The sequence below is a fragment of the Nomascus leucogenys genome, chromosome 4 (assembly GCF_006542625.1).
Source record: "Nomascus leucogenys isolate Asia chromosome 4, Asia_NLE_v1, whole genome shotgun sequence".
Taxonomy (NCBI): Eukaryota; Metazoa; Chordata; class Mammalia; order Primates; family Hylobatidae; genus Nomascus; species Nomascus leucogenys.
The window spans coordinates 134,426,497-134,438,856 of record NC_044384.1 but is presented as its reverse complement, the minus strand read 5'-3'; the positions used below and the strand labels follow the sequence as shown (position 1 = coordinate 134,438,856).

The window sequence follows — 12,360 nt, the reverse complement described above, 5'->3', positions numbered from 1 at the left end:
TATTTCGTGTATTTATTACTGTGACTCTAAATATTGTCCATTGCTGAGCCAAGTATGTTACCATGTTTACATTTCCCTTATGGTGTAATTTTTTGAGTTTTTTCTGGAATTAATAATTACCTACATTTTGTAGTTGGTTTGGTTTTGTTTTAGATCATCTTCATTTTCCACATCATCTTAAATTTTAAGATCTTACCAAATTTCCACATAGCTTTTAGCAGCTCTGAAAAATATCCTTTAAACCATTTTTTTTCACATCATCAAACCAGTAAGGTAATATCTAGGTTTCATTGTTTCCTTCACATTCAGCGCTCCACTTCTTTCTTCCCTCCATTCTGAGTTACTCTCTATGACGTTTGCGTAACTCTCATCCAGGAATTTCCTTTGTTGTCATCCTTGGATTTTCCCTTTGCCACTTTCTTGTATTGGATTCTCCATTTCTTAGATTTTGTTTTTCCCTTTCTCAGGCCATTTCCTAGTTGATTTACTGCCTTCCAGTAGCTTCCTGAATAAAGTCATGTTCTCGTACTAAGGATACTGTTTTAGTCTTGTTCTTGCATTGCTATAAAGGAATATCTGAGACTGGGTAACACATAAAAGAGGTTTAATTGGCTCAGGGTTCTGCAGGCTATACAGGAAGCATGGCATTGTCATCTGCTTGGCATCTGAGGAGCTTTTACTCCCGGTAGAAGGTAAAGCGGGTGCAGGCACATTACATGATGATAGCAGGAACGAGGGGCGGGGAGGTACCACACCCTTTCAAACAGTCGGATCTCATGAGAACTCACTATGGCAAGGACAGCACCAAGAGGATGGCGTTAAAGTATTCATGAGAAATACACCCCCATGATCCATCACCTCCCAGCAAGCCCCACCTCTAACATTGGGGATTACAATTCATTATGAGATTTAGAGGGGAAAACATCCAAACTCTATCAGATGAATAACAGATTACCCTAAAAACTTGTGGTTGAAATAATGACATTTATGTTTTTTTTAAGAATCTACCATTTGGTTAGGGACCAGTGGCGATCACTCATTTTTGCTCCACTTTTTGCATTAGCTGGTGTCGTCTGGCAGTTAATGTTGGCTTAATGCTTAGACGTTACTACTGATACATCGATACGTGGCGTCTCCATGTGACCTGCGCTTCCTCACTGCGTGACAGGGGTTGAGATCTGAGGGTCAGGATCCCAAGAGAGAGAGCATTCCAACCAAGTGGAAGCTGTGTTATGTTTTTTGGTTTAGTCCGGAATGTTATTCAGCATCATTTCTGCTGCATTTTCTAAAGTTAGTCACCTAGACCCGCCCAGGTTGAAAGGGGAGGGAAAGTAGACTTCATATCTCGATGGGGTAGCAAAGTTCAAGAAGTGCATATGGAACTGGAAATCTGGTTGTGGCTATTTTGGAAAATACAATCTCACATTCTTCCTCCTAGCCGTAAGAATTCACGTCTTTCCTATATGTGAATAGGCACACTCCCCTTTCCCCAAGAACTTGCAGAGTTCATCATATTACAGAATCAGGCTTGTGTTCTTTCATTTAAATCAGATTCAAGTACAGATGAGGTTTCTCATTTGTGTTCCTGAAGAACAATTCCTCTTGATCTGAAGAAAAGGGAATTAAAGAGACAAGGTAGCTGCCCATCACACACCCAGTGTACAATGGTAGAACAAGCCTCGGGTAACCACTATAGATTCCAAAAGAGAGAAAGTAGGAAGCACACAGGAGCCACTGGTTCTTAGCAGTACTGAATTCCAACTGGGCACATTTTTTTTTTATTGAGACTTAGTTAATGGAAATGATTCTTCATAGAGTAATTCTCGGTTCTTGGTTCTGCCTTCTGTGTCATTATTCCTTTCTGTAAAATGTAGCCCTTGTTTCCAAGTGCGTAGTTTTTTCAGCCTGCTTCCTGCCTATAGAAATTAAGGGTCTGATAGCCTCTTTTTCATTTGGTACTCTTTCTGTCCCTTTTAGACCCAAGATGACACAATTCCTTTAAAATGCTTATGATTGACTGGGCGCCGTGGCTCACGCCTGTAATCCCAGTACTTTGGGAGGCCGAGGCGGGCGGATCACGAGGTCAGGAGATCGAGACCATCTTGGCTAACACGGTGAAACCTCGTCTCTACTACAAATACAAAAAATTAGCTGGGCATCTTGGCGGGCGTCTGTAGTCCCAGCTACTCGGGAGGCTGAGGCAGGAGAATGGCGTGAACCCAGGAGGCAGACCTTGTAGTGAGCCAAGATCGCACCACTGCACTCCATCCTGGGCGACAGAGCGAGTCTCTGTCTCAAAAAAAAAAAATGCTGATGATTTCTTATGAATCAATTTTTCATTCATTTCATTAAAATGAATGTTCATTAAAAGCAACACCCACTAAGCTCTGCCAGATAAGCTATTGGGCTTCCAGTGAGGCTGCTGAGAGACAATGTCTTTAAGATTCTTTGAAGGCCTAAGTGGCTGTTTTTCTTACTTGACAGCTCTCTGAGGCTCTGCCTGGGCTCTTTCAGAGGTGTTAACAAAGGATCTTGTAGCCCATGCTGGGTTTGAACTTTGCTTTTAGAGATGTTTCTTACTTGGAGAATCTTAGGGAAGCTAGGATTGGGAGAGAAATTTATTTTCAAATCCAGGAAATCTCATCTTTTATATTTAGCAGTTCTTTAATTTCTCTCTCTCTTCTCACATTTTACTACAGCCAGCTAGAAATCAGGTGGCACCTTCAGCACTGCCTGGAAATCTCCTTAGCTAGATCATCCAATTCACTAGGTACATTTTCTGTTTTCCATATTATTGCATGCATCAGTATTGGTAAACTTTCCACTATTATAAAGTTCTCCTTCCAATGACCATCTGCTCAGAGGCCCACCAGGCTCCTCCTAACAGCCTCTTTGAGGCCCATTAGACCTTCATAATCTTCTGAGGGGACTTCCAGCCCATACCTCTGCTTGGTCCCAACGCTATTCCCACATTTTAGATTTTTGTTGTTGTTGTTGTCATAGCAGCATTCCACTTCCAGTTACCTCACCCCTCTCCCCCTCATCTTTTTCTTCCTGTTATCTATGTTCTAGAGTCCTGAGTCCTTATTTTCGGATAAAAAGTGTATTCAAAAACCATACTTGTATCTTCTGTAGTGATAGGGTTGGATATAAACTCATTTACCTTATTCGAAAATAGAAACCGACAAGTTTACTTGTTTTCATTTCAGATAAGTTCCAGGACATAGTACACATTATTAAAAATCAAGTTTGATGCATTTCTTAGATTATTTTATGGGTTTTACCTGCTATTGAGTTCAAAATAAAGCAGATTGGGTCAGAATTACTGATTTAAATTCAAGGATATTACAAATACTCTCTCATGTTGGTTATATTTTTTCTGAATAGCTTGTTATATTCACATACATATCACTAATTCCTTTAGATAAAAGTAATTTTAAGATAAAGATGAGCCATCCTTTGAAATTAACAAGCTGATTAGAAAACTTTTTTGTAGGGGTCATATATTCACCTGTGTCAAAATTCAAAAAGTATAAAGGAGTATAGAGTGAAAACCTGCATGTCACTTCTTTATCCCTTGCAGCTTAATTTTTTTCCTCATTAGCATCTAAAGATATGTGTTTGGGTTTGTGTATATATAATTCCTGAGCTGTTTTATTCATCTACAAGAAAATATATGTAGTATTGTATTTTCCCCCTTTTTTATATGAATGGTAGCATATTATGCCTTTGCTTTTTTTTTGGGGGGGGTCACCAAATGATATGGTTTTGGAAAGTTTTTCATGTTAGTACTAAGGCACTTCCTCATTATTCCTTACGGCCAAAAAGTATTTGTTTTATGGATGTATTGTAATGTTTTTAGCAAGCCTGACAGATATTTTCATTTTTTCTAATCCTCCCTAAAAAGCCCATTCTTCTTCATTGCCGTCAGTGCTGCTCCAGTAAATCTTTAAAATAATATTTTACCCAAATGTGAGCTTATTTGTTGGATAAATTCTAGAAGTGTAATGCACATTTGTAGTTTTGACAAATACTGCAAAATTGCCCTCCAGAGTAGTTGTACCAGTTTCTGTTCCTATACAATCCCTATTTCCTCATACCCTTTGCCAAAATAGGTTATCAAATGGATCTTTGCCAATTGATAGGCAAAAAACAATACATTAGTAGAATTTTAGTTGTATTTATCTTACTAGTAATAGCTAAACTGAACATTTTTTTCTTGTACTTTAGAGATTTTTTCTTTTCCTTTTCTATAACCTGTGTATGCTATCTTAGTCTCTATTTTGCTCTTGGGTTTTTTGTCTTTTTATCAATTTGTAGGAATTCTTTATGTATTAGAGAAATTATCCCTCTCTCTGTGATAGAAGTTTTCCCCCAAATTTGTTATTTGTCTTATAAAGGGCTTTGTCATGTAGATTTTTTTTTAATGTTGTCAGATTTACTATTTTCTCTCTCTCTCTTTTTTTTTTTTTTTTTTAATTTGAGATGGGGTCTTGCTCTGTCGCCAGGCTGGAGTGCAGTGGCGCCATCTCAGCTCACTGCACCCTCTGCCTCCCAAGTTTAAGCAATTCTTCCACCTTAGCCTCCCGTGTAGCTGGGACTACAGGCACTTGCCACCATGTCCAGCTAATTTTTGTATTTTTAGTAGAGACGGAGTTTCACCATGTTGGCCAGGATGGTCTCAATCTCTTCACCTCATGATCCGCCCACCTCGGCCTCCCAAAGTGTTGGGATTACAGGCATGAGCCACTGCGCCCGGCCAGATTTATCATTATTTATGTAATGGCTTCTGAATTTGGGTTCACAGAAAGTCCTTTCTTGCCCCAAGGTTATAATTTTTCGATGATGTCTTCTAGTTCTTTTAAGGTTTTTTTGAAAAACTTAAACTTTGATCCATTAGATTGTTATACTATTGTAAAAATGAGGATCTGGCGCCAACTTCTTTTTTCCAGATGTCTCAATACTAGTTTTTGACTGTTCTATTTTTCATTTATTTGAGATTCTGTCTTTATTATATCCCAATTCCTATATGTGTTTGAGCTTTTTCTGGATTTTGTATCTAGTTCTATTGATCTGCCTGTCCATTCACTAGTATTATGCTTTAAATTTTGCGGTATTATTAGGGTTTTTTTTTTTTTTTGAGACGGAGTCTTGCTCTATCACCCAGGCTGGAGTGCAGTGGCGCAATCTCGGCTCACTGCAAGCTCCACCTTCCGGGCTCACGCCATTCTCCTGCCTCAGCCTCCCGAGTAGCTGGGACTACAGGCGCCCGCCACTACACCCGCCTCATTTTTTTGTATTTTTAGTAGAAACAGGGTTTCATCATGTTAGCCCAATTGGTCTCGATCTCCTGACCTCGTGATCCACCTGCCTCGGCCTCCCAAAGTGCTGGGATTACAGGCGTGTATTAGGGTTTTATAATTTGTTTTGCTTTATGACAGGACTACAATTTCTGAACCTTCCTTATTCAGGCTTTTTTTCTTTCTACTCTGGCTTATTTTTCCATATATATTTTAGTGTCATTCATATACATTTCAAAAAAAAAATGTTTTCTTCCCACAAAATTTCCAACTCAGGTTATGTCACTAAATGAAATAATAGTACTCTCATAAAAAATTATACATTTTGTAACATTTTTCAATATAAAGGGAAGCGTTTTAATAGCATTACATTAATATTTAAAACATAACTGTAAGTCCCTTATCCTTTACACTAGAGTGCCTGATCCATATAAACTCACTGTATTATTCATATATTGTATTTAGATGATGCTCAGTCTGCATCTAGGTCTGAATTAACTCTAATGCTTTTATGATCTGGTTCTCTCTAAACTTTGCTAAGGGGAAAAAAAATGTTAAATGTAAAATATTTGTTATCTTGCAAAAATAAATACTGAGTATATTGTTCTGTGATTGAATCCCAAGTACCTAATGCTGTGTGACTCTAATATATATGCATGTTTATAGATGCATGTTTTTAATATTTCAACACTTTAGAAGCTCATCTGCATACTTAATTTTACTTTAAAATTTTCTAGAAAAGCAGTCTTGACTTTGAGTCAGATTTTGACAAATACAGAGAAAGCTGTTAGCGTCTACTTGATTAAATGTCCTGGATTAAATATTGCTCTCCATTCCCTCTATGGAGATACTGATTGATACCGGTGGAATGCTGAAAACTCAAAAATGGCCTGTCTATCCACTTCTACTCTGTCCAGTTGAATTGCATGCTTTCTAAAGCACTCATCATCATTTTTGTAGAAACCACAGTTCTACAATTCTTTTTTTTGGAGAGGGGGTCATATTTTATCACTTTATATAATATTTAATTCCATTATATAATTTAATAAATATCACCTGCCATTATAAGATTTCATCTATATAGTACTTGACCTTTGTTATTTAGGACAATTTAGAAATAATTTGACATGTTTTATCCATAAAAATCTAATGTAATGATCTCTTTTTCTCTTCAGTCTATACAGTAACCCAAGTGGGATGCCTCCTTATGCTTCTCAGGGTTTTCCATTTCTTCCTCCATATCCTCCACAAGAAGCAAACAGGAGTATCACTTCTTTATCTGTTGCTGACACTGTTTCTTCTTCAACAACAAGTCATACCACAGCCAAGCCTGCTGCTCCTTCATTTGGTGTCCTTTCAAATCTGCCATTACCCATTCCCACAATGGATGCTTCAATATCGGTTGGTATCGTCAGTTATCTATATTTTGTGACACTGAAACATTCATTCAATCAACACACATTTATTACATGCCTCTGTGTGCCAGACAAGAAGTTAGACACAAAATCTGAAAAGATTAAATCACATTTTTCAATTCAAGTAGCAGAGATGTAACCAACAAATAATGTTAAATATGGAGCTTCTAATTCTAGTGTAGTAGAAGAGACAGCCAGAGTTTTGGTAGAGAGACAGTTAGGGGAATGGTCAGTGCTCCTAGGGACGAAGGTAGAATTAGTAGGTTGCCTTTACAAAAAATGTGATTCTGGTTTTTTTCACCACTTTCTTAGTGCCTCAAACATACTGATAAATATAGTGGGTACTCATTAAAAATGAGGCAGCTAAACAAATGCATGCATTTATGTTGGAGGCCAGATTTTGAAAGATCATTATTAATTTGCCAGAATAACAAGGGGATACATAAGGCATTCCTTGAGAGGCAGTAACATTGTCAAAGGCATTGAGGTATAAACCGGATGGCATTTTTGTGAAGCTGCCTATAGTAGATCTCTGTGGCTGCCATATAGCATGTAGGCAAAGGCAGAAGAATGATCATCTGGGAGCAGCAGGTCACATTATGATGGGTCTGCTAACATACGCTGAGGGCTTCAAGTGTTCCATTGGTTTAAAAACTTATGTTATTAAGCTGGTAACTGTTGCTATGTGGAATGTTACTGAGGGAGAGACTAATACTTTGGGCATAAAACATTTAAAGGGGTATAAAACCTTTCAATTAGAACCCTCAGTGAATACCACCCATAGCATTACTCAAGTATAAAACCATACTGTATCCAACATTACCAATTTCAGAGTTTATAATCATTTAGAATATACAGACCTAAGTGGACTTGGTTTTTCCAAAACCTTTCATTTATTGTGTTAATGAGTGTTATGAACAAATTACAATTAGTAGTATGAACAAAATTACAAGAGGACTTCTCAAGGGTCCTCAAGGATAAAAAGTCATATATATTCAAACAGTGGCTACTCGGTTGCTCATGTACCCTCCCATCTCATATGACTGAGGCATGTAACTATTCGGACTTGCTAAATTATTGCTTTTCTATATTTAATGCCTTTCACTTGAGAGAAACATATTCATATATACCAATGAAATCTACAGCCATATACTTAGATAAGAAAGAGAACTACCAGTTATCTACCTAACACAGGTACTCAAATGGCCCTCACCAAAAAAAAGTAATCCTATGTATACGACATTGAAAAAAAGATAGACTGAAGGAAGAAGGGGGAGACTAAGGCAGTGTGAGATGTAGAAGATGAAAATATATTGCAAACAGTTATGGGATATAGTACATTAAAGATTACGTTTATTAGTAATTGAGAGCAGTCAAAAAAAATGGCTGAAATTTAATATCATTTAAAACTTTTCTTTAGACAAGCCAGAATGGTTTTGGTTACAAGATGCCAGATGTCCCTGATGCATTTCCAGAACTCTCAGAACTAAGGTAAACCCAGATAGTAAAGTTGGTCACATTGTCTATTTTATTTGTAAGCATAAACCAGATCCTTATTTCATATCCATATAAATTAAAATTTAAAATCTTCACTATTCCTAAACAGTATTGTAGTTGCCTTAGTGGGATTTAAAAATCAGATTTAGGTCCTATAGGTTATATTTATTGAGTGACTGGTACATACTCAGGGATTTTTATAGGATTTTTATAATGATATAATAGTTACCAAGATAACAAAATCCTTTCTCTTATGTGGCCTGCATTTTTTGAAAATTTTTGAATACATTATTCCTGACAGTTTCAAAATATATCTTGGCCTATTTTAGATCTTCCATTTTCCCTTAGTAGATAAACTTTACATATAGAGAAATAAAGTTATAAAGTATTACGTGTTTTTACAGAGCCAAACTTTTTTTCAAATTTATAGCAGAAAAGTTTATAATCAAATTTAAAGTGCCATTTTTCATGGAACTTTGCTTCTCTGAAATGCTTCATGAAGAAAATGGTTTTTCGCCATTCAGGTTTGGGAAGCATTGCACCCTTTATACCTCCATTGAGAGTTCATGATACTCATAAGGCTCTTATTACTAATAAGACTACTGAATGCAGTTAAACTTTTTCTTTCTTTTTTTGCAGTTCTTTTTGTCTTTAGGATATATCTCATCAAAGGTGTACAGCCAGGTACCCATGAGAAATCCTATAGTTTAAAAAGAGTTTAAATTTATTTGCACCAGTGTTTTACAGTCATTTTAAGGAAATAGTCATTTATTGTCTTCTGTAATAATAATGAATATTTACAATATACTGCATGCATGTTAAAGGTTAATATGTATTGTGGTGCTCACAATAACCCCATAAAGTAGGAGTTCTCATTTAATAAGATTATCTTTTTTGCTTTAAATTTTTTTAAAATAATTGTTAGGAAAACATCAAAAATACAAAAAAGGTGAAGAAACTAGTATAATGAGCTGCCACATATCCATCATGTGGCAACAGCCGCTATGAACCCTTTTGTTCACCGTGCTTCATGCCTCTTCTATCCAGCTTTCTTGGAGGGCTGTAGGTATGAGTCACCATTATTTTAAAGCATATCCCAGATGATACATCCTTTTTAGCCCATCAATTCTTCAGTAAATTTTTCTACCAGGTAAGGATTTTCTTTCCTTTTTTTTTTTTAACCATAACCCCAGTCACCATCATCATCATACCCAACACAATTAATGGTAATTCTTTAATATTACCTTATTTCTCCAGTGTCTTAATAATTAATATTTTTATTGGTAGTTTGTTTGAATCAGGATTCAAAACAAGTTCCACCTATTGCATTTGGATAGTGGATCTTTTAAGTTCCTTTTAATAATGAACCATTTCTCCCCAACTTTTCTCTTTTATATATATACACACACACACACACACACACACACACATAGACATATACATATATGTATTTACATATGCTCATATACATGTACACAAATATGGGAATAAATACATGTACATACATGCATACATATACATTAGACATAGTGTGTGTTTATTAAATTGGTTATTTGTCCTATAAATTTTCCATATCCTGTTTTTTCCTTAGTGCCTCCTTGTGGTACCATTGAAGATGTTTCTCTGTTTCCCATAGTTTATGCTGCTGGTGGCTAGAAGCAGACAAGGTTCAATTCTTTTGCCAATACTTATGTCATAATTAGTGCATGCTTCCTTTTACATCCCATGAGGCAGCAGTGAGGTCTGGTTGTCCTTTTTTTAGTGACATTAAGATTATATCAGGTTAAAGCACTGAAATCATTGACCATCATTCATATAGTAAGGGTTGTAAATATGATTTAATGATTTTATCATTACCACCAGAATTTATTAACCAGAATTACTCTATGAAGAACTTGACTTAATCAACCACATATTTAGTTATACTGAAATACACTTCATACAGGACCAAGAAAAATGCTTAAATTTTTCCCCTTATGTTATCAACTTTCACAATAATGAGTTGCTGCACTATCCATCTCCAAAAGTTGCTCTGATGGATGAGAAACTCAAGTTGCCTTCTATATCGTTTTTGGCAAAGTGAAGATGCTGTGGGCTCATCATGAACATTTCTTCTCCCAGACCTAGAGTCAGCCATTTCTCTGAAGGGCAATTGTTCTTTTCCAAAATAACAATACCAGTATTGTTACTAAGATTATTGAATGCAGGTTAAATTTTTGTTTTTGTTTTTTACAGTTCTATTGTCTTTAGGATATGACATGCCAGAATATACTGTTGTGTTTTTTTAATCTCTTCAAATAATTTTTCTCTGGGTGTTGATGTAACTTAGAATATACAGGTTTATTTATTTTCAAAGCAGTCCATTTTCTCTGAATTTTAAAGACTGCTTTTTCTTTTCTTCTTTATTTTTAAATTACCCAAAGTTTTTATATGGCTCCATAGTCAAAACTAAGATACGTTCAGAAAAGTTTTGCTTCCATCCATATCTGCTCCACCTATTTCTTTCACCTTACAGATACCCATTTTTGTTTTTGGTTTCGCCCTCCATTATTTCTTTTCTTTAAATATTTTATGAATATCCGTACACACATATATATAAACACACATAAACATATCTATAACATTTACTGTGACAGCCACACATCTGTAAGCTAAATAGGCACAGAGGTTAAAACAGAGTTATTGTGACTGCTTATGCACCCTGTCTTACTGGTCCTACAGTAACTGACATTATACACTAGCAGAGACTGTTTATCTTGTAGAGTCTTGGGAGATTTTACTGGCTACATTTTGGCCAACACATCCTTGGAATCATGCACTGACCTGATCTAAAGCTGACTAGAGACAACAGTTTCCCATAAAAGTTTTTCACAAGCCAAAATGTTACAGTAACTACTCTGGCCTCTTTTCAGTTCTGTTTTCCTCTTATCAATACATACAATGAAATGACTAGGAAGAAATTCTTCTAATGCTAGCTTGTCTGTGAACTTGTACTTGTCTGAATTTACTATAGTACTAGTATGTTCAACATTATGCTTGGAAGAAATAAACAGCTTAAATTTTACATATCAGTAAGTCTGTTCCCATCAGGGAAATTTAAGAAATAAGTGATATTCTCAAACAATTAAGTTAAACAGAATTAAGAACAAGAAAAAAATACTTAACTGTATTACTGCTGTCCTATTTTAAGAAACCTGAGCTGAATAAGCTCCTTAGTTTCATACATTGTTCTTTACGTGATTTAAGTTGACTTTATTTTTAATTTCAGGTCACTGTATAACTGTGAACACTTCTCCACAGTTGTGATTTTTAAAGAAAGTAGATATATCGATATATCCATTGGACCAGAATTTACTTTTACAGATTCTGTCGAGAATATATTACAGACTGCTGTATGTTCCATTGTGGTTGATGTTTTATATGTTTTTAAGGTTAAAATTGGCAGCCTTAGGTGTATATGTAAAAATTATTTAGAACCCTATCAACTAGATAAAGTTGAAAAACTGTAAATAGTTGTCATGGAGAAAAACTTGATGTCTGATATTTGTTAACATTTTTTCTTTTGTGTTTCTAGTGTGTCACAACTCACAGATATGAATGAGCAAGAGGAGGTATTACTAGAACAGTTTCTGACTTTGCCTCAACTAAAACAAATTATTACCGACAAAGATGACTTAGTAAAAAGTATTGAGGAACTAGCAAGTATGTTTTCCCTTTCCTGAGCTCACATTTCCTGAAAAAAATCTGATCTTTACCTAGAAGTAAACTATAGAGATTTATCTTACAGGAAAAAATCTCCTTTTGGAGCCCAGCTTGGAAGCCAAAAGGCAAACTGTTTTAGATAAGGTGAGTTAGTGATCATTTGGAAGACATTTATATAATTTAAAAATAGAATAAAACATCGTGGCCGGGCGCAGTGGCTCATGCTTGTAATCTCAGCACTTTGGGAGGCTGAGGCAGGCGGATCACGAGGTCAGGAGATCGAGACCACGGTGAAACTCCATCTCTACTAAAAAATACAAAAAATTAGCCGGGCGTGGTGGCGGGCGCCGGTAGTCCCAGCTACTCGGAGAGGCTGAGGCAGGAGAATGGCGTGAACCCGGGAGGCGGAGCTTGCAGTGAGCCGAGATCGCACCACTGCACTCCAG

The 12,360-nt window shown here is 36.2% G+C and overlaps 1 protein-coding gene across 2 annotated transcripts in view; it reads left to right on the top strand.

Annotated features, from left to right (window-relative positions):
- The window catches only part of VPS37A (VPS37A subunit of ESCRT-I), a 50,347-nt gene that overhangs the window by 22,729 nt on the left and 15,258 nt on the right, over positions 1-12,360 (top strand). For both annotated transcript variants that reach the window (XM_003256706.4, XM_030812332.1), the window contains exons 5-8: positions 6,476-6,701; positions 8,136-8,206; positions 11,787-11,914; positions 12,000-12,058. In XM_003256706.4, coding sequence (XP_003256754.2) covers positions 6,476-6,701; positions 8,136-8,206; positions 11,787-11,914; positions 12,000-12,058 — 484 coding nt within the window. The remainder of the gene's footprint in view (positions 1-6,475; positions 6,702-8,135; positions 8,207-11,786; positions 11,915-11,999; positions 12,059-12,360) is intronic.